Source organism: Leptonotus elevatus, chromosome 19 (genome assembly GCF_054856555.1).
Source record: "Leptonotus elevatus isolate MCC_2025b chromosome 19, RoL_Lele_1.0, whole genome shotgun sequence".
Lineage (NCBI taxonomy): Eukaryota > Metazoa > Chordata > Actinopteri > Syngnathiformes > Syngnathidae > Leptonotus > Leptonotus elevatus.
In genome coordinates, this window is record NC_141257.1 from 12,874,762 (window position 1) to 12,898,717 (window position 23,956).

The window sequence follows — 23,956 nt, forward strand, 5'->3', positions numbered from 1 at the left end:
CAACAACTGTTTTGATAATAATTTATCTATGGCAAATACATAAATTAAAAGGCAGATCAAACGCTCTTCCACTAGATGACTGAAGGTACATAATTAACCCGTATATCCACTTTTGGTGAATCATTTTGCTAAGTGGTGTGCTATGAGATTTTTTCCCATGTGAAATATGTACCGTCGTTCAATAAAGGTTGCGAAACTTCACCTCTGTAGGGTCATGAGTGAACTGGAGCCAATGCCGCCTATAGAGTGCAGCAAAACACCCATTTACACCGACATTCAAACCCATTGAAATGCATAGCCCTCAATTAACTTGCATACATGTTTCTGATAGTGTGATAGAGTTTACAGTATTTGCCACCGTATAAATAATATAACGAGCCAAAAGGACGAGTGTGTGTTTGCCCTGAGGATTGTGACAACAGTCACCAACGCACTTTTAAAGTGGGCTGAATGGAAAAGTGGGCCAAATATTTGCTTATCTTTGATGCGTGACTATTAATGATTAATTGCTCTGATAAGGGAATCATGACAAGATGTTCTCCTGAAAAAGGGAAAACGGACAAATATACGCACCTTGCTCGGGTGCAGTCGAGATTCCAATCCCAAATTTCCAAATTGTCATTTATATGTCATTTTTCACTGGAGTTATCATTATAATGATGTAAAAATAAGCACTGTCGGATTTTGTGTTGTTTTGCTGGAATCACCTTTTTGGAGTGAAGGCCAGGCTCACTGATGTTCAGCTATCATGTAGCCTTTTTCTAGTAAAACTTACTGCCTGCCACTCTCCACGGTTGGCCAATACCACATTGAGCCGGCTCGCCTTTTGCCTTTAGCCTCCAGTCCATTTGAGCTTCGGTAACCACATTGTATATTCTTACATGCAGAAAGGAGAAAAAAAACGTGGTCATATTTGGCGACCTCACAATACCGCCAATAACGCTCTCCTGCAATTCCAAATAGCCGGCAGCCTTCAGCAAGCGCGGTGTGAAAAAAACAGGTCGCTAAAATGGAGATGGGTTAGAGTTTAAAGCGCCTTAGAGAGTGGACACTGCAGGGGAGGTAAGACATTAACATTCACGATGCACAGATGGGCTTCACCCCTGCATATTGTGAAAGACAGAGGAGGTTCACACAGAATGCAGAATGAGAGCAGACAGTTGCCGTGGGTGTCGGTAGTGGTACAGTATGTATAAATATGTGCATGTGTTGACGCTTGTGTTGCTAAATTTGAGGTTGTTCATTTGTGCTGCAGGGATAGAAAACTGACTATATAGGCTATAGGTCCAGATTTCCATGTTCCTTAGCTGTGTCAGTGGGATTACTTGAGTGCATTCATCAATCCATATGAGAGAGGCTTGCATGCGTAATTGTAAATTAAGTGGATTACTGTGCAGAATAGCCCAAGTGGGAATTAGGGAATCTCTGAATGGATGCAAAACCCCGCTCCACTGTAGGCAGCGGGTCTCACGACATCATCAGCACTTTCGGAATTCATGATAGCAGCATGAGCCCTTTTGAATGCTGCTGATTTGATCAGCTCGGTAGATTTAATGACCCTGGCGCAGCTCTCAAGTGAGGACGACAATTCAAAGTGATTGGCACATTCAGCAGAAAGTGTGCTGAAGTCTGTGTTTATTGGAACATAAAATAGATTAGAATAACAAAGTTAAAAGGCGAGTTCAGCATAAAGTAAATCAATTGGAAATTGACCAACATTTTCCATAGAAATACTCGCACACCCACCAACCACCATTTGGTGGAAAAATTCACCTATCCATGTCTATCTAGGCCTAGCCACATCATTTTACTTACTCTTTACTCTTTCTTTAATGCCCTCAGATGCTCAATTCAGCTGACAGTTGGCCAGCATGATGGAAGATTCCAGATTAGGCTCCTTGAGGGGTTGATGTTGGCGAATGCAGGGTGGTCAACTTCTCAAGATAGTCCAGAGAAAGCTCTGGAAGTGGAAGTCAAGGTTATTATAATTATTTAAATCTATGGTAACAACTAGAACCCCCCCCCCCCCAAAAAAAACAATTAACAAATAAAATAAAAATCCAAAGGAAATGAAATACAAATGGAATGTTTAAAAAACAGGAAAACTAACTGACACTACATGTTACGTTAGTTATAGCAAATATGTTTGTTTTCGTTTTCTGAATATCTTACTGTACATGAGCTTTCGGTGTTCATTTTAAATATATTTATTTTGGTATTGCTGTACGTCCGTACTTAAGACGGAAGGTAAAAGAGTCGTTTGGGAATAGTACTTTACTTGACTTTTTTATTATTTTATCTTGCATTCGACAAATATTCTATATTTTAAAAACACTAAACAAAAACCTTTAAAAAATAATAATAAGCTACTAAAAACTAAGAAACTTTACCTAAAAATTCATTAGAACTAGCTGAATTTAAGAAACAAAAGTCAAAAATAGTGAAAAATCCCAAACTTTTATAACTAGGGATGGGCGAGTACTGATACCAGGTATCAGTTATGGGCCAGTCATTATTTTTAAGGTATCGGTCCTCACGACAGCAGCCGATACTGGCCTCTTGTGGCCGTTTTATGATCAGGAACTAGAAATTTGAAAAATTAAAAAAAATAAACATTAATTTCATGAGATTTCAAGGAAAAATGCTACAAAGGTCTTTGTTTAAAATTATATGTCATAGTTTTATGGATGGAAAATTGTATGTATCGAAAGTACTAGTGGTACAGAGGTGGCAAATCCAGGTCCAGAAAATAAAAACTCTACCGTAGTTTGGCTTTAGCCCCTCGTGCTAGCTAGCAAGTAAACGAGCACCATGGGAGCTAGCTAGGGAGCTAGCTAACTAGCACCTGAGACTAAAGCTTAACTGTGGCAGGGTTTTTACTTTCTGGGCCTTGATTTGGCACCTCTGCAGTGGTATGGGTTACTTGGTATCGGTGTCATGATTAATCAAGGGTTGAGATTGAGAACATCTCTAATTATACGTAACTCTGGTGGAAGTTAACATCTGATCAGATAGTTACTGCTCAAGGTACAGCGAGTCCCAAACTAAAAATAAAGACTTTATTATATACTGTTCAATAGCATTTAAAAATATCGATGTATGGCTGAGTAAAAATTATAATTAAAATGGCTAATAGGAAAGTAGTAATTAGCTTTTTTTTTAATGAGCATTTCCACATTTGTGTGATTTTTTTCGAGATCAGATGATAGGTAGTATGTCGTAAGATGAGTTTGAAATGATAGTTAAATGGTTTGGGATAATAGTTTGGGGCCCATTTAGGATTTAAACTATTAATAGAAGCTATTATAAACATTTAGGGTGTCAGGAGGTTGAGGGGTTTTGTACTGAAGGTGGCTAAAATGGAGGACCCAAGCGCAGGATGGTAAAGGGAATTAATTTATTTACAAAAAGAAAAGAATATGAAAACAGTATGAAGAATCGAAACTCCAAAACCAAGGGTCAAAGGTTTCCATTATTTCCATACATGGGAGTTTTTTTTCTTCCCCAAAAGCCCAACAAATTTAACCAGCAAATGAGTGCACGCCACCGTAATTCCCTGCATATGTAATGTTGCATTTCAAGACCACGTGAAAAGGCGAAATGACAAGATACATTATTCTCTTCTCGGCTTCAGTGGCCTCGTATCAGCCCGATCTCTCGAATCAAAATCTACCTCAAGTGGATTGCAGTTGAATACTAATAAGGTAGCCAGTGGTAGGGGGTTTTGTTTTAATGAGGACAAAAACCTATCACTACATCTTACCTAAAACGCTTCATTTGCTGCCGGCTGCCAGCTGGCACATCCCAGAAGGATTCCGGGGTTAAAATTGCAGAGTTTCAGTGCGGTTCACTCAGGGCCCTGGCAACAAACGACAGCCTCACCTCCCACTCCTCCAAACATTTAAACCCAGCTCCGTTTGCCCGTAGCAATCTCAGCTCGGGAACTGAAAGGTCACTTAAAATAAATAAAGAATGGGGAGATCACTCTGCATCCCACTCACAAAGTCGAGCAGCACTTTGTATGGATAGGCAAGACTGCACCATTTAGCATTCCGTAACCTGAAGCAATCCGTGAGACTGGCAGTCTCAAAACGGAAAGTCCAGATTGACTGCCATTCACTTGTCACAGTTACATTTGTCACGTTGCTCTTTTTGCTAAACTTCTCGCCCATTTGTCACGGTGCTATTGGCTAGTGTCAGTTTTCTGAGGTGACAACATATGGAATCGTTTTGGATTTTTTGTTTGTTGGCTTTTGCCTCAGTTTGATAGCTGCCGGATTGGAATCTGAGAAATAAAGTGCGGCTGACAAGCCAAAGACTTGTACAATTGAAAACTGTCTTGCTACTTTGTAAGTCTATCAAATAAAAGCAGCACTGTTGGAGCATACCCGCTGTGAGACCATGTAGGCAAGATTACACGCTACATCAGTGGAACTCTCCGGCCAGTGTAAGCAGGGCACTGAATGGAAAACAAACCCACTACATACATCAAGGCCCGAAATTTTGCATTTTGTGCTCCAACAAAACATATTAAATAGCAAAACTGAGAATCAACCACCAAAAGAGAGTAGTAGAAGATGAAGAACCGACAAGATGGTCCCACAAAGCTTCACTCTGCTCACATCATCTACCACGGGCAGTTGAAGGTTGAGTAGGGTAACCAGATTTTTTAAATTAAAAACCAGGACACTACAATTTTGCTGAAAATCAAATATACGATAAATACTATTTATAACAAATTCAATTACTAGCCAATCTGGTTACCGGTGGATGTGTTATAAATGATACCTTGGTTGACAGTTTAACAACGCTAAACAAGTCAAAGCACTCACCATTACCCAAACTTTTTTGCTCAATCCCGGCAACTATTGAAAGCTAGCCGTGCCGTTTACCTCGCGCCTGCCCTGCATCGTAACATTGGAAAGATGCCGCCAGAAAAGCTCAGCTTGCGTTGGGTCTGAATGGCCACCGCAGCATTAGGCTAGACTCGCATTAGAATAGCATGATTCTTAGGCAGGACGTGGTTCTAGTTCCAGTATGACAAAAATATGCCTGTTAGTGATTAGATCTAGTTAGTCGTATGAATAGCTATGACAGCTGTGTGATTGACATACATATGGCCCAAACATTGGCTTGCTAACTGGACTTTAAAAAAAAAAGAAAGAAAAAAATGGGACACCGGGGCAGGAACTGCAGAAAAGTGAGACAAAACAATGGGGCTGGCGAAATCACGACACAAATGAGACTGTCCCATTTAAGCAGGGACGTCTGGTCACCCCAAGGTCGAGGGAATATGCTAGCAGCTAGCTAGCTAGCAACAAGTTTCAACTGGCTACTAGTGCGCCTAAACACATAGCAGAGTCGCTTCTAAATCGGTAATCTTCTCCGCAGCAGCGAATAAACTACATTTTTGATGTAGGGGTGACAACATAACACGAAGAAGCAATGCTAAATGCTAAGCTAACCTTAATATTGACACAGCACGTTTATCACCATAATTGCTTGGGTGATGGAGTATACTTTTCACAGATGTCTGGCTGGAACTGTGTTAAAACAGAGCGCATCCAACTTTGAGCAACAAAATAGCAGGCAAATTAACACGTCTCTGAACTGTGGAGGGCAAAATCATACCCGCGAAACAGAACCGGAGCTGGAAATAAATAAGCTTTTTTTAATTATTATTTATTTATTTATTTTAATAGAATGACGACAGAAAAACTGAGGATGATTGTTTTTGTTAAAAAACAAACAAACAATGAATACAAATTTGTGTGGGATCTGTGGGAACACTTTTATAGCTGAGGTCAGAAGGGTCCAGAACTCTTGAAAGTGGATTTTTGAGACACCTGCATGCAAACATTCTCTCATTCCCTTGTCATCTCGGTGTCCCAGCCCAGTTTGTGACATCATGCTGAGGAGAGTTTATCAGCAACCAATCGGCAGCAGTCTGAGCACTCTCAAAGACTGTTTTGTCTTCCCCTTGCCTGAAACTCGCTGAACCATCAGATGAGCTTCCAGCCTCGGGAATGTGTTTACCGCAACCTGAAAATGCAAGTTTTCATCACGGCTTTTTGACATCACAGAGAGGATGCGATTTACAAAACGGGAACCACTGTATTATCGTTTGACCAACTTTTACAGGATGTTATATTCTTCCCACGCAGGTGGCTAAATATATTCTGTTATCAGATACAGATAGCAGTTACAGTCTTATCACTTCATTCAAATGCTATCTGGCTCAACTATTAAGTGCACGAATCCTCCTCATGCATTTGCCGACATTTTTAAAGATATCTTTTCAGCATTATGCTATAGAATTTTTCTATTTCTGGAACGGCTGAATAGCTCAAGGCAAACGGCATTGAAAAGCAGGTGCATGAAAAGGCAGCTTTAGCTCAGTAGGATTATTCAGGCAGAAGGGCTCATAAACGCCGACAATGAAAATTGTCAAGAATAACTGCTTCAGTATAAGACTGAAGTAGAAAAAGATAACATGAAAATATTTGTGTACGTTTAAACGTATTTAAATTAGGGCCGTTAAAATTAGTGTGTTAATGTTGACTTAATTTAAAGTTCCTTTAAGGTCACAAAAAAAATTGGGGGGAAAGCCGGTACTGGGGGAATTCCAGTCGCAACGTGTCCGCGTCAAAATTTTGAATTCATAAATTTAATAATAATGCATATATTTGTGGAGAATGGGTCAAGTTGTATTTTACAACTTTAAAAATGTGCAGAATTTCACAGATTACTTCATGTTAAAGATTTGATGGCTCTTAGTATGAAAAGAAAAATGCACTGAACTTTCACCATCGTCTTACAAATGCAGTTATGCCATCTAGTGGCAGAAAAATAACAACACAAATCAATATCACATTCGTTTTTTTACAGTACAGTACATCTTTTTTCAATTTTATGAATTATTATGAAATTACTATATCAATGACTAAAAGATGCAGCCATATTTCTATTAGTTTAACATTTTCCCCACTTTTGTGGAGTATGAAAACTTAGAAAAAAATGATTGTACATTTTATTGTACATTTCGAACAGATAAAAAATGTGTGATGAATTGTGAGTTAACTATTGAAGTCATATGATTAATTACCATAAAAAAGAAGAAGAATCGCCTGATTTAAATACGTTCAAACGTAATAGCCAGCCATAAATGTGTACTCCACAATGACAATTCCACGCTACCATATTTAAACTAGGGGTGTCAGGCGATAAATTAGTTCTAATTTTTTTCTAAATTCTAATCGTAACATTACTCATGATTAATCTGTTCTAAATGCACACCAAAAAAAATCTACATTTCATACTCTTGTTAACATAAAAGTGGAAAAAATGTTAAACTAATAGAAACAAGGCTGCATCTTTTAGTCATTGATACGGCAATTTCATAATTCACAAAACTGAGTTAAAATTAAAAAGATGCACTGTACTGTAAAAAACGAGATTGATATTATCAAGTCTACACTGTTGGTAAAATACAGTTGTTTTTTTTATTTATAGCGGTGTGTTTTTTATTTATGTAGATATGATTTATAGAAGCCTTTAATCCTAACTGCTGAGTTTCATTATTGAGCGTTGGAGAACGAATCAATGCTAAATGAAAGAGGTTGAAATAGGAAGTAATGACTTATCAGTATTGATTCTCTTAACACCCTCACATGACTTATTACTAGATAATCTCAAGGTGGTGTTTTCTAAGTACCAGATAGAAATACCTGGAAAGAATAGCTGAAACGTTTATCTCGCTTACTTTAGAAAATGTTAACATGCCTAGATGAGAAAATCAACCTTGATGTAAAATACGTCCCTTCCTTTTCAGTCTTTCATTTCAAGGTAAATCAAGGTGTGGTTGTTATCATAGTACTCCCTCACTTCTGTCAGATTCTCCTAAAAGGAAATGTCATCAACACAAGGATCCTCTTTGTTTGTTTCCACACCCTTCATGTGAGTATTGGCTATTCAAGGGGTCCACTTCACAAGATATCACAGATGGTCCGTGTTGACTCACCCTCAAATCTCCAGCAAGAGATATGAAAGCAATATGGGATGGAAAAGGGGGGATTTTTCTGGGATGGGAATATTAGCACCAGGACAGATGAAGGCTTAAATAGCTCACTGGCATGACTCCCAGTCTACACTTGAGCACATAATTCACGAATAAACCCATTGAGACATAAAAAATGCTCCTATAAGGTTGTGGTGCCTTTTGATATTGCCCTGGTATTACATTGTTCACGCAAGAAATGAGGCTCACTTTGAAGACAAATGAAGTGGCTATGTTGAATTCCCACCATTTTAAATACTTTATTTATATTCTCTGGGAAGAGTTATGTAGGTCCATCCTGAACAGGTTGGTGGTTTGGTGCCTGCCAGGGCTGGAATGGGACAAGAAAAATTGTCCCCGGCATTTTTTTTCTCTCTTAGTCTGGCCTCACATGCAGTAATTAGTGCCGCATAATTAAATAGTAATTTATTTATGTGCACTACGGAATTTATTCGCCTAATTACGACAAACCAAACTAATTATTGTGGTGAAGTTTATAATGTTATGTGTATTCTTTCTCCTTGACTCAACAGCCTGATTAACTAGACAGGAAGTAAGGGAGAGATTATTACCATTTATGACGCGGTAAATTGAAAAGTTAAAAATGACAAATTAAAATATTTATATCTACCAGAAAAAAGAATGGCAACAATTTAAAACAAGGGACTTTCCCACTAATGCTTGAAGCATCTTATTTCATTAAATTCTGTTCAGCTCTATTTAGGATCGTAAGGTTATATTATTTTTTTTATTTCACGCATAATGTATAATTAACATCCTTATGTCAGAATAGGGACGGTTGAGTTATTTCAACATATTGGCACTCGCGACAGTGGCCGATATCCGTTTTGGCTGCCCTCTTGTGGACATTTTATGATCATGAACTAGAAATTAGAGGAATACATAATTGCCATTGATTTCATGCAGGTTTAAGGAAAAATTTTATAATGTGATAAATAGGTCTTGCTTGGGGGGTTAATGTATCAAATGTACTTGTGGTATCAGTACTCGGTATCGGTATCGTGACTACGCTAGTTGAGTATTTGTAGTGGTATCGATCTGAAAAAAAGTTGTATCGAACATAGTTCAGTGTCTAATGTCCAGGTATTGTTATTTTTATTGAAATCCTCTCCAATATGTATTTTCTAAATTTCTGATATAGTGTCTCAATTCTAATCCTACAGAAATTATAACATTCTTCTCTGTCCAATCCAGTGGAAAAAAAAATAATTTTTCATCTATAGGGGCATCTTGAACCCATCACTTGCTGGTCTCCTAGACTAATTAACACAATCCTGTTTAAAGGCAAAACAATGGGCGACAAATTATCTTCAGAACTGGAAAAGTTTATTTCTATTAGAGGTTCCAGACATGTACACCAAAATCACTTTACTTGTCCGATTTCATGACACAGATTGTGGAGATTACACAAATGCACAAAATAGAGAAAGTCATTAAGAAATGATAATTTTAGATATATAATATTGAAGGTTCATGCACATCCAAATAATAAAAAGAAAAAAAAGATTTTTTTTGCAATGAAGTGGCAATCGGAGTTCATTCAAGTGTGACCCCTGGAAATGGCCCAATCCCAGAATAATGGCGCCTTTGAATCACGACCTGTGTGTTTCACAGCATAGTCTTTTCATTCCCTTTGTCACTCCTTTCGGTGTAGGTGATGTTCTTACAGAATAATGGACAAAAAGGATGAAATGGCAGCTTTAACAGTCAGTCTAAACGAGTTTTCAGTCTTTAATGATGAAGGCGTAATGCGAAGACGATTCATATCGCAGAGAAAACGTAAAATAATATTGCCTTCTGTAAAACGTAAATGATAACGTAAAATATTATGCCTCACGTAATTAGCGAGTATGTGGTCAAGTATTGAGACACCAGTTGAGTTACTTCTTGGAATGTGTGTCTGTTCTCACCGTGTAACAGTTTTTATTATTATTATTATTATTACTATTATTATTATTATTATTGTCGTTGTTGTTGTTGGTAAATTACTTGGAAACAGGTGCGAAATGTAGGTCCAGAAAAAACCCTGCCGCAGTTAGCTAACTAGCTAGCTAGCACCCATGGTGCTCTTTTACCTGCCAGGGAGATAGCTAGCTAGCTAGCACTAGGGGTTAAAGGCAAGCTCCCAGCTCCTTAGCAGGTAAACGAGCACCAAGGGTGCTAGCTAGCTTACTAGCAGGTAAAATTTAGCTAGCTAGCTAGCTAGCACCCATGGTGCTCGTTTACCTGCTGGGGAGATAGCTAGCTAGTTAGCACTACGGGCTAAAGCCAAACTCTGGCAGGGTTTTTACTTTCTGGACCTGGACTTGCCACCTCTGCTTGGAAATAGTTTTCAACTATGCTATATAAAAAGTTTCAGTAAAAGGCTCGAATGTCACAAGCCTGTCACATTGTCAATTTAAACTCTCAAAGCAACAATACAAAGTCAGTGATTTTTTTTTTTAAGAGCACATGCCTCACATTTTCCATTAGACTAAAATTCTTTGTGGACTTCTTTGTGGATGAGTGGGTCAAAAATGGCAGCCAAGAACTTAAAAGCAGCCCTTTGGAATAGCACCCGGATTTTTTTCATCACCAATGATGAGCGCCGGCCAGTCACGGGATCCTGGCTTGCCTCCCAGCCAGCCCCGCTAATTAGTGCCCCTCTTCTGAGCTAATTGGCCGATAAAAAACGGGGATGGCCTCTTCACCCTGTCTGAGCATTGTGCCACCAAATAGCAGCGAGGAGGATTATGTGGCTTTATGAAGCATGGTGACACTCAGCCAGAAGCGCTCCTCTGCTTTGAAATTTTGGTACTCTGCTTGGTTTGTTACTTTCCTGTTAAATTGAAATGCATTTCTTGGAATTACTCTTCATACCGCCATTTATTGAGTACAAACATTTATTGACCAAAAGTGTACAGCAATTGAATAAACATGCAGGTGAAAATAACACTGTGATGCACAGAGCATTAGGGTCTTTGAATGGGATCAATATGGAAGTGTAAAAAAAAAAATCTGCCTTTACACGGATAACCATGCTTATTTTTGCCTGACACAGTGAGGTAGTAATTATACTTAAGTACATCTTTATCATTGTGGGTGTAGTTTGCAATTTGCAACCAAAATATTAAAGATGCTGTTTATCTACTGCCCAAGTGTCGTATGGTGTTCCGCAAGGTTAAATTCTGGGGCCTCTACCCGTTTTCATGATAATTGAAATATTACTCTTGAACTGTATGTGTCTTTTCAGAGTGCAAAAGATAAGACTGTTACAAGACACAACTCATTCTCTATGAATCATTCTCTGAGCCAACAACACCAAATAATCCTCATAAATAAGGTCATGGATGGGGAATATCTTGTGTCTCTGAATATGTGGTGGCGTCATCGTTAATGCTCATTTGTTCACATGTTCTCGGTCCGGGTCCGCCATCTCACTGCTGTCCCTGCTTTTTCCGCCCTATAATATTCAAAAATTTCCATCAATCAATTAGTCAGGATCTCAACTATGGTTTTACCTCTCACTATTTTTTATTTTTATTTTTTATTTTACATCAGGTTGCCATCCCATAGGATGAAAAATTAATCAGTCTCTATTTGCCTACCTGTCAAAAGTTTGAAACCATCAAATGTTATTTTATTTTGATTGGAATCATGCAGTTCAGTGTCTTCTTGTATTATTACTATTATTATGATTATTTTAGCTTTGGGTAATTTCCTTTTTTTTTTTTTTTTGGCTGTGCATTACTTATTTTAATTTGCACCATTTCAGTCTGTTCATTGGATTTGAACTGATTCAGTTCTAATTTAAAAATACTGGGAAAAGTGTGGTGTTCTAAAACTTCTGACTGGAGTATGGTGACAAAGGAGTGGAACGTACAGATATTTAAACAGTGAGAGCAAAAGTAAAAAGTCTTAAGAGAAATAAGTACTCAAGTAAATTACAGATACTTGAAAAATCCTCTTTGGTATAAAATTATGAGCGTTTGTTCCTTCCCACGACTGTAAATGAGGAAGTCGCAAAAGAAACAAAGGTGTAAAATAGAGGTTGATCCGGGTAGGAGTGCCGACATTACGCCTGAGTCATATCAGACTGCAACTTGTGGTTTCAGTGAAGGGTGTCATGCCCCCTGGCACCTCTCCAAACAACCTCCAAGCTTTTACAATTAGATGATTTGCACATGCGGAGCACTCCGGTTATGAATGGGTGCATCACTCCAAGTCCCGCCTCTTCCGCTTTTGGGCGGGCCAATCAGCGTCGGCGCTGAGCGTGGATGGGACGTCACGACAGTTGCAGTCGTGTCGCGATTGGAATGTTAGCGACTAACAAACGGAACAACTGAGCAGTCGGAAATTGGTCACTTGGACTGAGGAATTCCATCTTTTTTTTGGGAACGTTTCCGAGCATCCGCTTAGTGCGAGGTCAGCCTTTTTCCTGTCGAGCGGAGAACTTAAAGCGCCGCCGCTGAGCTGGGTTTTTTAATCAGCGCATCTCGGCCGACGTGTGGAGCTTGTTGGAGATAAGAAAAGCGATGCCAGGATTCGTCAGGTTATGCTGGTGCCGCTGAACTGCTGCCCGCGTCGCCTCTTCTCCTGCCTGCGTTTACGGAGAACCATGGAGTGATTCGAGAAAGGAGAACCAGCGCCGAATCACGCCGAGCCGTACGGAGCGCGGCGGCAACGCCGACTGCGCGTCTACATTCGAGTTAAGCGGCCAAGCTTTCCACCGAGGGGACCCCTGCTGCTGTTTACCCGGAGGGAGCGACTTCCCAGGCGGGCACTTTTTCCCATTTGAAAAGCTCTGAATGAGAGTGGGGAGAAGCGCCGGGGAAGAGCTCGCGACCCACAGGGTTCGGGCGGCACTCGTTTTTTTCAGTGCACCCAAGACCCTTCGACATGCTGGAACTCTTCCGACGCGAGAGAAAGGGACCCCACTTTTAAAATCGCCCACATGCGCTGGGTCAATCGCTGGATTTGGGAACCGAATACGCCGAAGGGGGGTTGGGGATCCTTGGAGGAGGCAGCCGGAGGATGGAGCCGTGTAAACGGGATTGCTGAGAGCCTAACTTCGGGCCACTTTGCTGTTCTTATTCCGAAGCAAGTCGCGTCTGTTCCCCGGACACATGCAGGCCAAAAAGCGCTATCTGATCCTGCTTTCGGCCGGTGCTTGCCTGGCGCTTCTCTACCTCGGAGCCGTCCCGCTTCAAACATCGAGCAGGCACCGGCATGATAGCAGACGCCGTGGGTACCGACCCGATCACCCATGGCCTCACTTCTCGGACCGTTTACACCCATTCGTGCCATGGGATCAGACTGACACCGAGGAGTATAACGTGCACACATCTGTGAAGCATGACCGGGACGTGAACACGAGTGTTTACAAAGGCAAACGGTGCCGAATGGAGTCATGCTTTGACTTTTCTCTGTGTAAAAAGAGCGGATTCAAAGTTTATGTTTACCCGCAGCAGAAGGGGGAGAAGATCTCAGAGAGTTATCAGAACATTTTGTCCACTATTGAGGGGTCCAGGTTTTACACCTCGGACCCCGGCCAGGCGTGTTTGTTCGTGCTGAGTTTAGACACCCTTGACCGGGACCAGCTGTCTCCACAGTACGTCCACAATCTGAAGACCAAGATCCAGAACTTGCCTCTGTGGAACGATGGCAGGAACCATCTTATATTTAACTTATATTCTGGGACGTGGCCAGACTATACGGAAGACTTGGGCTTTGACATCGGCCAGGCGATGCTGGCCAAAGCCAGTATCAGCACAGAGAACTTCAGAACCAACTTTGACGTTTCCATCCCTCTTTACCCCAAGGAGCACCCGAGGACTGGCGGGGAGAGGGGCTTCCTTAAATACAACTCCATCCCACCTTTTCGAAAGTACATGCTTGTCTTTAAGGGGAAGCGCTACCTGACCGGTATCGGTTCGGACACCAGGAATGCCTTATATCACGTCCACAATGCGGAGGATGTGGTGCTGCTCACCACCTGCAAGCACGGCAAAGACTGGCAGAAGCATAAGGACGCGCGGTGTGACAAGGACAACGCAGAGTATGACAGGTAAACCAAGTTGTCACTCATGTTTACAAACATCCCCTCTGATTCTTTTTCGCATAGGTCTCAGTGGTAGCGTGCTTGTTTCCCAACCCAGAGGTTGTGGGTTCAATCTCCTGCCCCCGTGACCTTGTTCTCCATCAATAAATCTGACACTCATTGACATTCAAATAAAATATCAGATTCTAATGGGGGAGTTGTAATTCTCACCTACTGCAGGTAATAGCACCTTATTTCCTCTTAAAAATGAAACTCAGTGAAATAACTCCTCCAAGTTAATTAGCCCCCACGCCCCTTTTCTTCCCAAAGCTAAGAATCAGCATCCCCAGTTGTCAGTGGTGTGTGTGTGTTAACATGTTGGGCTCAGTCATGAAAGTATTTAGCGCAAGTAAATCAGTCGTAATGCTGTATTTTACCAAGATTGTGTCATCTTTTCCAGTCGGGCCTCAGGGTTTGTTGATTACCCCTAATTTTGGAGGTCTCATATTTGTCTAGGTGATAATGATTCCCTACAGCTGTTGTATTTTGGATGCTTTAATACAGAATTGTGGGATTGTTAGGGAGGTTGTGTTACAGGAGGAGTCATGCTCCCCTTGTCTGCAAGACCTCGGTTTGATCAGCATTTATCAACCTGGGGATCCTCCGCCCTTTTTTAAAGGCTGGATCAACTCAGACGTGTGACAACAGCGCTTGTCGACGTCATGCCTTTTCGGTGTGGGTGTGCACCTGCATCTGTCCACACACATACCCTGTCAAAGTTAAGGGAAAACTTGAGGAACACATTTTAAATCAGAAAGAAATTACCGTATGATCACTGATCTCTTTAACTTTAAAATAATGAGCTAGAGATTTCATTTTTAAAACAAAAATCTGACTGAAATAACATAGTGTGAGCAGGCATAAGCTGGAATCAGTGAAAGTCGCCGCTTTGAATTGACGCCCGCATTAAAGGGACTGCTGAAGCGGTTTAGATTGTTGCACAATATGCCAGTGTGGTTGTGAGAACCCTTCTTTGCGGCACACCAAAACGGTATAAAGGCATCCAATGCGTTGTTTGGATCTGTGTAAACATGCAAAGTGGCACAATGGTGGGACCATTTTCATGCTGGATCTCTGTGTTTGGATGACAAGTCAGCAGGAAAAGGAAATCCTGCCCATACATGTTGGACTTGGAAAAAGTTGAGTCACGTTCCTAACAAGCACTTTCCAATGTGTAAATATGTGAAGGTGGCCTAAATCATTATAATACTGTACCACCCATTTGTTTGGGTGACACAGCAAAAGTTAGGGGAGTGCCAGATTCGCTGCTGTTCACTGATTGGTCAGAAAGAAAGAAAAACCTTCAAGAGTAACATCAGGAGCGGAGCTATTTGGTGGCCACCCCCACGCCGAGGGGAAGATTTTGATATACTCTGTGGTGCAAAAAATTAGTTCCGCCTTACTAGTGTCTGTTTCCATACAGTCGCATTACACTGAAGTTCTACCACCATCAATTTAGGTTGAACATCTATCTAATGTACATAAGCATTAATTTGATACTATTGGGTTGCATATACTGTTTATTATCTGTCATACATAATATATATTTGATATTTTTCGTTAGTGAGCATTAATCAAGATGTAACTTTCACACCTTACATGGCTGTGAAGTCATTGTTTATCATACCGGCATACTCACTCAGGATTTTATGAAATAAAATGCACATACCTATCTTGCCAACACACTCATCATAGAAGCACGAACAGATCTAATTATAAAGCAACATTTTGAATTGTGTGTGAATAATTAAGAAATTGTTTTGTTATTGTGCTTCTTCGATAGGGCTTCAATATGGGTTCACATTCACAACAAGTCTGAGAAACACGAAAGATAGCAATGACCAACAGAGTGAACAGAACAGGAAGCCTGGCGGTTCGCTATTTAGCGCCCCCGAATTTTTTAGATGGGGGGAAAAAAGGGAACATGAGGAAGGAGGGATGGATAAAAAAAGAAGACGTTTTTGTTAGCTGGTGAATCAGTGAACGAGAATCTATGAGAGTAGTACTGTGCACACACAAGCAGAGAAAATGGCAAAGGAAAAGGCATTATCTAATAAATTAACCTCAGCAAAATGTTGCTTTTTACGCCAATTTGTTCCTGCTTGTATTATGTGTGTTTGGCATAGGTGTGCGTATACCACCTTGTGCTGCCTGAAGGAATGTGCTTCTAAACGACTCCTTGAACTTGATCTGAACTCTAAAACCTCCTATTCTTCGCAGCCTAACCCGTCATGCATAAGGAAGAGCTCACAAGCAAGCACTTGTCACTCCATACGTAATTTTTTCCTTCTCGCAATCACATATCCTCACCCTTTCCATCTTTCTTCGATTTGGAAGCCTTAGGCTTCTTTTCACTGACAAAGAAAATGTAGATTATATGGCATCTACCTGTTTCTGAATAGTCTAGATAAGTTTCAGTTAACCCTAAATTAATCTTTGGGATGAGGGATTAATTTGAAACTGATAAAGTTTTTATGTATTGCGTCTGGCGGTGAATTTATTTTGGTGAATGCTCCCGCTAGTTTTTCCCTCTCATTTGCAGCATTAATGTCCTGTTTGACTGCTGTTTCTACTCAAAACTGAATTAATCCAATTTTGCTTTTATGGTTTCTCCCATGCGGTTTTGTTTGCTTTTGCTGCAGATCTGTGATTTTCCACACTTGTTTCAGGAATCTTTGAGTTGCTTGTGGTTTGATTTCAATACCTAAGAGTACTAGACAGCTGCAATTTCTGAATTGTGTGAAATTCTGAATGTAAAAACATGTAAACAATGTGGTATGATATTTATTGAACGATGATGTGAATGAAATTGATGGTTTTTTTTTTTTTAAATGTCTCACTAGGTATGAATGAGTGCTGGGCGTGGAAATTACGCATGTTGATAATCGCTCCCAAATGAACTGAACTTTAACTTCAAAATTTGGAGTGGGAATGATGTGAATCGGTTTTGTTGAATGTGTCATTGTAAACGAAAAGGAATATGTTTTGGGGTTGTGTGGGAATGTTAGTGGTGAAAATGTTGAATTTTAGTTGCATGGGAATTTGTGGCATGTTGAAAATCATTCCGCAGGTGAATTGAATGAGCTCAATGTTTTGAATTTCAAATGGGAATGATGTGAATCTATTATGTGGAATGTCCCATTGTAAATGAATGGCTAACTTTTGTTGAAAATTTATAATTTTAGTGAAAACTTTTTTGGGAACAGGAAAAGTAATACCCCCCATGGCGAGAATTTTAAAAATATGTTGACATTAGAATTATGTTAATCGGAGGAAGTATGTGGATGGAGATGCATGTCAAAAAAGTAAAAGGAGGAATAAAAATAGGCCTACACACTAAATTGGTAAGCTTACAAATACATACGCAATATAGACTCAAGTATTCAGACACATTTGGTATTCATTTCTTCAATCAGTAGTTGGACTAAACCCATTGAATTATAATTCTTCACCTCCCCATGACTTTTTAGAGAAATGTATGCTTCCAAACTTTGTGGGAATAGTTTGGGGAAGCACTTTTTTTGTTCCAGCAACTTGAACTTGCACAGAATCGTGACCTCCCCCCTTACCAACGCTTTCTCAGAGACACCCCAAACAAGTTATAAAAAGCCTTATCAGAAAAGTGAAATCTACAATATTTCTTTCAGGTCAAGTTACCATATGGCCCAATACTTTTGTCTATCTCGAGTAATCCCTGTTTTGTTTGAACTGAATCAACCAATGCTTTCCGTTTTAATCTAATGTAAACTCATTTGGTTGTCGGCCCACCGGTCGCAGAAACCCTGACGCAGCCCTCTTTGTTAAATTGATTTTAGTGCATCCAACAGGCTGCGGGTGAGGAGGCTAATGCTGTGCAGACTCAGGAATGCGCGCACGTGTCCAAACAGCTGTTAGTTGCTGATGAGAGAGCTCGGTCTATATACAGTATGTGCCTATATATTATACTGTGGCTTGATCCCTATTTCTGACACAAAGACGAAGGGATGCAGCGAAACATATACTCTGAACACATGCTGTAGGTTTGATGGTTTGCAATCCTTTTGCATCCACAGTCACGACACATGCTTGATCATACAAGCATTGTGCCCTCTGACCTTTGACATGTTTTGCCCTCTGCTTTCCAAAAGAATCCATCAAGTCAGGAGGGCAGATGTGAGGCTAGTATAAATATCTGAACCGGCTCAGACTTTATATGTAACACTCTCCACGGATGCTTGTTATTTCACAGAAGGAACAAATCAGATTAACATTGGGTCATAAATAATCTTGCACACCACTTGATAATCGAGCCTTCTTTCAGATTGTCACAAGATACCAATTGAACAGGTGCTTGTAAATGAGGAAAGAGTTCATTAACAATGGGCGGCTCACAGGAAAAAAGTGTGACTGTGCAGGTAATCCACCAACACAGGAAAGGAATGTCAAAAATGTTATCACTTCAACTGCTTTCAAGTTGTGGATTATGCGTCATGTCTGTTACGACTTGCATCTGCTGCATCAGCGTAGCATTAAAATGATCGTCTGCCTCGAGAAACGGTGATTAAATTCAACCCTTTCCCTTTAAAATGTCTAGAGGGTTAGACAGTAATTATGTGTCTACACGTGTTCATTATTCTTCATACAAAGGCATGTGTGCTTACTTCTTATAGGCCATATTGGCCTACATTAATTACAAGTCCCTTGTACACAGCTGTTTTGGGAATGCTTCACCACTGCTGTGCCGTTTCCGCTTTCTGTAAACTGCCCTGAAAGTGAAAGATTTGTAAAAGTTACACTAATTAAATGGCTGCGGATGTAGCAACGGTGCCATTTTAATGTCTGTAAATGAGACGACCAAAGTGCTTACTTTCCTGAATTGCCATTTGAAGTCACAAGAAAAGCACGGGCTACATTTAAGTGAAATGTGTGATAATGCAGTTGGAAACACGTACTGTTGAATGTAAAATAGCTGTAGTGACAAGTTGTTACACGGCTCGAAATATATATATTTTATTGTAGAGCAGTTTTGCGAATCTATGTGAAAACAGATATTACTGATGTATTCATTCATTTTCCAATTATCTTATTAACCCATTTAATCCTCAAAATGTTTAAATATGTTTTTTAATACTTTGACCTGCACTCACAAAAACGTATTCATACGTTTTTTTATGTTTTTGTATGCTAGAGCATACAGAAGGCTTTGATGCAGCTTCTGACCTGAAGAAGTGGCTTAAAGCAATGGTAGTTATTACAAAAGTATAAGAGATCAGCCAGGGCCATGTTGCAACAAGCTCTTTTTCTCGCTGTTTTAAACAGATTTGTGAATAATGATGAAACTTACCCCGGGATAACACCGCATGCGTGTGTGTTGTGTCTCCACTCCGCTGCGTCTTGACTGCGTGCTCCGGACACGTACATTTTATGGACAAAACTCACCGGCTGCGCACAGCTGAGGTCCGGCAGCTCCGTTGCAGGCAACTTCCTACCTTGTCTCGCGTGATCGCGGCATTAAAAACAACGATAAACACACTTTTGTCTGTGCTCAACAGAAAAGCAGAAATAGAGGTGGACTGGAACCTTTGATTTAACCTTTTTTTTCCTGCTTTTTTTTTTTTTTTGGTTATCCTTATAAAAAGGATGTGCCGTGTCATGTATTATTTTGTGGCTTTCCACCTCCAATATAAACCTCTCCTCGTCCACGTTCGCTGGTGTTAAAACCGTGAATAAGCACCTGGCCTGTTGACTCCAGGTCTGGCTACATCCATTATGACGTTTACTGACATAATTGCGAAATAGGATCTGGTGAGTGTTTTATTTTGGAAAGTAACCGGAAATTGTATTTTGAAACTGCGACTGTCTTCCTGTCCCGCTCGATGTGTTCTGTGCTAGTTTACCATTTGACGGATGCAGATGGATGCGTCCTCCGACAAAAATAGAAAATAGGTCTATCCGTGCGGCGGCCTCCGGCACGACGCAGCTAGTCCGCAGTCGATCCGCAGTGCACACGCAACCGGTGTAATTTGAACAAGCTGATAGAATGGAAACAAATCGGCTGCGCTCCGTCGGCGCAGCCGGTGTAATCCCGGGGTTAGCTATATTCTAAGGCTAATTGCTGCAAAACGGAAACCGATACAAATATACTTTTTTTTCTGATGAAAGAAGAGACTATAATCTTTCTTTTGGTAGGTTCCATGTTTTATAGCAATAGAACACAATATTCTGTGGGCTTTGTAAAATCAATCAAAATCCAGTAAAACAGCCAGGAGCGAAGGGGGTTGCTTCAGTGAAAATGGCTGGGAGTGAATGAGTTAATATATTTTTAAGCTTATAGGCATCTCCTCTTGCTGGCGTATGGCTAACGTAGCAAAATTCCTTTCTGTTTCTGCTTTTGTAAACCTTCTGACCGGAGTCCAAACACGTAGTAATTTGCCTGCTATTGTTAAAAAATGGATCTTCTCCTCTTTAACGCAGTTTCTGCCAGATGTCTATGAAAACTGGACCCCAAGCACTTAATTTCAGTGTTAAATGCGCTAGCCGTGTCAGTCTTAGGCTAGCTTAGCAACTAGCATGGCCTCTCCATCTTTTGTAGTCATCCCTTCAGTGGGAACGATATTTTTCAGATGTGTATCTTATTCGGCGCAAGCAGGTGATGATTACTGCCAGCAAAGCCTCTTGGTAGCTAGCTGGTTGTGGCGTAAACAAGCTAGCCTTGGCGGTCAACCGGTTACGTCCTGCGTGTAGGTGGCATAAGTGCACTGTGGCAACCTTCAGGTTGACAGATGTAATGACATTATCAAAAAATATTTTGTACTCCTAAAAACAGCGATACAAGCATTTTAAGCTTGAATTATTTAGTGCTGCTTGAATGGCTGCCACCATCAAGGTCGCATGGGGGACATGGAAAGTGAATAAAAAGGCGGCATTTCAAGAATGGAAATGTCAAGAGGGAATTTGTAACGTCGCAGAAACAAGTGAGATATGCCTGATACTTTGGCAGCACATAGTTGGAGTGGGTTGCGTGCGCCGCAATAAAAAGGTTGGCCCAGAAACTAGCGCATTGAATTTGTTCCCATTAGGTGGCAATGACAGGAACACAAACTGAACACTGCTTGTTTTATTACAGCGGTTTCATCAGCAAAAAATTTCTTGCTCGGGGGAAATCCTCTCCAAAGTGCTTTTGTGATGCTCATTTCACCGTTGTACTCTTTTCAACTCAATCACTCTCACGTTGGCACTTTTTGCTCCCTATCCCCATCTTTGTCAAAACAATTGAGAAGCATGTTTGATCGGGCCTGCGATGGCTTCTCGCCACGTTCGCGTGCATGCTGTTTCCAAATGACGAGGCAGGGGTTGACATTTTGTCGACACAACAGCAAAAGGGGGGGGAGGCGGGATCTGAGGTGGGCCAAGAGAAGGAAAGCGAAGGAAGCAACACTTCCTCTCCATCTTATCTCACTAAAAACACAGCTTTGAGTGGGAATATTGCAGCCACCTGAATGTCAGCACTGCGTTGTCTGATAGTGGACTCCTGCTTGGAGATGTGGAGTGACGAGCGAGAAGCAGACAATTATGTTGCGCACTTTCTGCTTGGCAGGCGAGGGTGTCATTCTGCTTGGGCTCCCCATGTTTGTTTTTCCTGTAGCCAGATTAATAAATCATGAATATTTCATGATTGCCTGGCCTCCCTTAGATAACACATCACCTTGTGACGGAGAATGTTAATGATGCCCCATATAATTAGCTTGAGCATGTCGCATGCAGCCTAATTAGGACTCTTTGATATTTGGGTGTGTATGTTTGCGTAAGAAATACAGAAGCCATTGGCTTTTTTATCGTATTTGACATATTCCTTTAAATTTGTGTTGCCCTTGGTGTTTGTTGCCATCCTAATTTGATATTATCTGGCCAAGTCATTGTGTCACTTCATCACATGTTATGCTCAAAAGAAGTCAAACAGAATCAGAATTTATTACATTGACCTGATAATGTTTTTATTCTACTTTAAAAGTTATGTTTATTAGTAAAGTTTTAGAGTAGTAAGGACAGACAAAATTGTGTGTCACTAATTTCCGGAAATCCGGATGTCCGAGGCGCCCGCAATTAGACTTTCCAGTGGCTATTTTCTATTTTTTCTTTATACAGCACTGTAACGTTTCTCAATTATGTTAACAGCAGACGGTGGTTGTGATCTTACCATCTTTATTGTATACACACACAAACGCTGCGCTCCCCCTCCCTTCCCGCGATGCATTCACAAGCATTCGTAAATAAGAAAGCACACAACTTTTGAGTGTTGCGTGGCCAGTCAGGTCAGTGCGGAAAGGCGAACTATCAAGCTGTTGGCTATTTATTGCTACCACACAATTCTCCGATAGCTAACATCAGCATAATTATTTTTGATTGGAGCATGGAAAGGTACCTACTAAAAAGAACCGAGTCTCCACAAAGGCAGCGTTGGTTGGAAATCCCCCTCGTCTTTGACCTCACGCGAGCGAGTGAAATCCTGTACTGTGCTTTTATCCACATCCAGGTCTGCTTTTTTAATCATTGTTACTGTCACCTCAGAAAAAAATCTTTGTTTCTTGGGGTGTTTTGTAGCTTCTGCATGATAACAGTAATCACGCGTAGACGTTTGATATGACGACTGAGGAAAGGACAAATGCCATAAAGCAGTCTGCACATTTGTAGTTTTTTTGTGTGTGATTTCACACCATCCACCTCAAACTTGTTTGTGTCAGTAAAAATGAGGCAGACCCCCTCAAACCGTGACAAAGGTTTCATTAATCTAAGTGTGAGTCAATGTTTCATCAGCAAAATTATGAAGATATGAATTGAAGGTTGAAAAGTTAATTAGAGGGGCTGTTTAACTATGTCATTACTGTATGTTTTTATTAACTACAATATTATAGAGTGCTATTTTTTAATAAAAAAACAACAACATCATTTACATATGGGCGGCACGGTGGCTGACTGGTTAGCACGTCCGCCTCCCAATGCACAGGATGTGAGATTGAGTCCGGGCTTCGGCCTTCCGGAGTGGAGTTTGCATGTTCTCCCCGTGCTTGCGGGGTTTTTCTCCGGGTACTCCGGTTTCCTCCCACATTCCAAAGACATGCATGGCAGGTTCATTGAACACTCCAAATTGTCCATAGGTGTGATTGTGAGTGTGGATGTTGTTCTTCTCTGTGTGTCCTGCAATTGGCTGGCAACCAGTTCAGGGTGTAGGCGGGCCTACTGCCCGAAGCCAGCTGCTCATTTATTTCAATTGGGAAAGATGATTTTGAGATGAGCGTGGTCACACAGCAGATGAAACCCGTATTCAAGGAACCAGAGTAGATGAAGTTCATTTTTCCTGAAATGTTACTAGTATGCCTAAATGTTGTAGTATTGCAAAAATATCATAGGGCCAAGGTGAAATTGAAATGTCGGTGCATTTGATGCACTTTAATTAGAAGTAAGTGTGGCTTCCTCATCTGACTGCCAATTTGTTAGAACTCTTTTTTTCCCCCCACTAGGATTATTGGTGAAATGTAGGATTTAAAAGATACAATGAGATTGTGGCAGCAATCAATATTTGCTTTCAGTGTTAATAATATGTAACCGTTAACAGTTTTGTTTTTTTACATTTTCAGTCGCTGTACGAGTAACGACCTAAGAAGTTTAAAGTATCTGTCAACGTCTTTCTTTACTTCCAATTTTGATGCACAGTTGACTGGCCTACTACACCTGAAATAACTTCCGCCATTTTCTCACTTGTCTCAAATGTTCTGACTGAAATGTGTTTCTTCGATGTGTTGTTTTTTGTCTTCTGTGGTGTG

The 23,956-nt window shown here is 40.6% G+C and overlaps 1 protein-coding gene across 1 annotated transcript in view; it reads left to right on the forward strand.

The window, feature by feature from the left end:
- The first annotated feature begins 12,345 nt into the window (after positions 1-12,345).
- The window catches only part of ext1b (exostosin glycosyltransferase 1b), a 122,650-nt gene continuing 111,039 nt past the window's right edge, over positions 12,346-23,956 (forward strand). Inside the window, exon 1 of the mRNA XM_086062135.1 lies at positions 12,346-14,123. Coding sequence (XP_085918261.1) covers positions 13,183-14,123 — 941 coding nt within the window. The 5' untranslated portion in view covers positions 12,346-13,182. The remainder of the gene's footprint in view (positions 14,124-23,956) is intronic.